Source organism: Hoplias malabaricus, chromosome Y, assembly GCF_029633855.1.
Source record: "Hoplias malabaricus isolate fHopMal1 chromosome Y, fHopMal1.hap1, whole genome shotgun sequence".
NCBI lineage: Eukaryota > Metazoa > Chordata > Actinopteri > Characiformes > Erythrinidae > Hoplias > Hoplias malabaricus.
The window spans coordinates 69,459,256-69,462,179 of record NC_089820.1 but is presented as its reverse complement, the minus strand read 5'-3'; the positions used below and the strand labels follow the sequence as shown (position 1 = coordinate 69,462,179).

Sequence of the window (2,924 nt, the reverse complement as noted above, 5' to 3'; positions counted from 1 at the left end):
ACACACTCTATCAGATTCTGACTGTGCGACAAAAACAACAAAAGCACCGCACTAATCAAAGACTGCATTCCCTTATGTTAACGACATTGCCATGGCAACAGCCTGAAAAACACACCCACACCAACCCAGAGTTCTGTATCCCAAGCAGTCGATGACATACCAAGAACCTTTCATCATCAGCAGCATCGACAACTATCAGCCACCACTCTGTAGGGTCTAGAACCTTTTCCAAACCTGTTCTGCAGCCCTAGAACCGTCTATACGACATCCAGGACCTTCTCTATCACTCTTCTACATTATAAGCACATGCTCACATACAAATGACGTTCTGTACCACCACCCGGCATCGTCTAGAACCTTCGGTATTGCCTCTGTCCAACATCAAGGACCTTATACACAATACAGAGTCTAGAATCTTCTCTGTGACTGTTCTAATATGCCTAGAACCATTTTGTACCACTTCTCTCTAATGTTCAGCAGTGTCTAAAAGCATTCTTTCCATCACGATGCAAGGTCTAGAACCATCTATTATGCCTCTTTGTACATCCTTTGTACATACACATGTAGCAAGAGGTTTCCAACTCTGATCCTCTGAAAATCTAGGACCATCTACAGGGCAGTCCTGCATTATCTAGAACACACAGAATTTCTTTCTAATCTAGACAGAATACTATTCCATACACTCTTGTTCCTACTATAGTATTTCTCTACACACTCTAGAACATAGTCTAGATTCTCTTGTTCTACATCATCCACAAACTATCCATAGTGCATCTCCTCCCTGTGACACTTCCACAATACTGTAGTATCTAGAACAGTCCTGCAGTATCTAGAACAGTTTGGTAACATAACATAATGTTTCAAAATGTCTAGAACATAGTTTCTGCATTCATACTGCACATTACACCATCTCTATTGGTTTATACCATGTTATCCACTTCCCAGAACCTCCAGAAATGGGAACAATGATAGTGAAAGAACAATCCTTGTGTTTTTTGAGTCTTGAGTTTCTTGCTTCAGAAGTTTTTTTTAAAGACGTGGACAAGAACACAACATGTTTCATCAGGGCATCAGGGTTATGATTCAAGGGCATTCACACACACACACACACACACAACACACACACACACACACAGAGAGAAATATATATAAATGCACACACATGACAGTCCAGCCTACAGTAATAACATCAAAGCTCTCTGAGCCAAATCGAAAACAGGTCATCCTGTTTCAGCACATGACATCACTGATGCATGCCATCAAATCCACACAGCAATGTTACAACATCTACAGCCAAGTCCTCCCAGAAGAGCAGAGAGATGGTTAAAGCAGTAAAGAGAAACCTTTGATTAATGCCTTTGATTTGTGAATAAGCGCTGGAGGAGCAGGTGTGTGTATGGGTCTAAGACAAATCCACAAAAGGTTTGTTTTGTATTTGGATGCATCTGTGTGTAATAACTTACATAACACAACACAGCGCCACACAGCGCAACATGGCACAACATGCGCCACACGGCGCAACAGGCTTAAAGAAAAACAGGACAAAAGTGAGGTACAATGTGAGAATTTAACACAGAAATGAATTATGCATTTAAACAGTAACGATATTACACACGATGTGAGGGGTTCAGCACATTGATCAGACAATCACCTGCTGGAACTGATGTGTTTGACCAAAACTCTGTGTGTGTGTGTGTGTGTGTGTTATTGTTTTATTGTGTTACTCACATTCTGCTTGCCTACTATATTGTGGAAGGGCAGCTCTGGGCTCCACGTTCCTCTGTGAAGGTGGTGGTAGAAGCTCTGTGATCTGATTGGTTGGTGGCGTCCTTCATGATGTCCCTCAGGGAGGGCGAGCAGACTCTCTTCCGGCTGCTTTATCAGAAACGTCTCGATGTTATGCTTCCTCAGGAACTCGTTGCGGTCTTTTCCATGTCCTGCTTCCACCTCATAAGCTCCGTTCAGGCAGTCCAGAGCTGCCTTTGAGATGTGGATCCGCCTGCAGGGGGCAGCGCAGAGAGAATTATTTAGAAGTAGAGAAAAAGATGAAAACAGAATTTCTTATAGAATAGTCCAACAGGAGATTGGGACACAGCCCGGGTTTAAATGAAATGTAAATGTCTCTCTCTCTCTTCTCTCTCTCTCTCTCTCTCTCTCTCTCTCTCTTTCTGTGTGTGTGTGCGTTGTGTGTGTGTGTGTGTGTGTGTTACCCAGGTATGCCTCCAGACTCAAGTTTATTTGCAATGTCGACGTCCCAGGACCAGACATCAAACTGCCACTTCCTCAGACCCAGAACTCCCACACAGTACTGAGGCCAGAGTGGATCCCGATTCTCATATCGATATCGTGCTTTGTACGGGACCGCACATACCTGCATAAACACACACACACACACACACACACACACACACACACACACACACACAGTTGAAGATATAACACATAACAAAATCAACATTATTAAGGAGTTTGCTCTTCTGGCAAATTTTAGACTAAACGCCTGAACATTGCTGTGATGACTTGATGGCATTCAGCCACAAATGTCAGAGAGGCAGGTGCTGATCCTGAATGATTAGTTTGGATCTCTAACCCCACTCCAACTCCAGGTGATGAATAGAGTTCCTTTACTTTAAAGAAACAAATGATCAATGCTCCACAGCCCAGTGCTGGGGGACGTTATGGCCATCTCTTTAAGTGCGGTGACATGAGCGTGGTGATGTTGATTCTCACAGATTATATACACTCTGCCCACAGTTTGTGCTGCTGAAAGTAGTTGAATTCACTCATTATAAGGAGAGTATTGACACATTTCTGGACGTGGTGTATAAGAAATTACAGAAACATTCTCCACAAGGAGATTAGGCTGCAGCAAATCAGGGCTGTCTTTCTCTTCAGTCATAATTATCACTCATTATTTAGGTCTC

General features: G+C 43.0%; 1 protein-coding gene across 1 annotated transcript in view; it reads right to left on the bottom strand.

Annotated features, from left to right (window-relative positions):
• LOC136678332 (adenylate cyclase type 8-like) overlaps positions 1–2,924 on the bottom strand; it is a 59,523-nt gene that overhangs the window by 34,390 nt on the left and 22,209 nt on the right. The window contains 5 exon segments of the mRNA XM_066656353.1: positions 1,729–1,781; positions 1,784–1,841; positions 1,843–1,999; positions 2,211–2,311; positions 2,314–2,371. Coding sequence (XP_066512450.1) covers positions 1,729–1,781; positions 1,784–1,841; positions 1,843–1,999; positions 2,211–2,311; positions 2,314–2,371 — 427 coding nt within the window.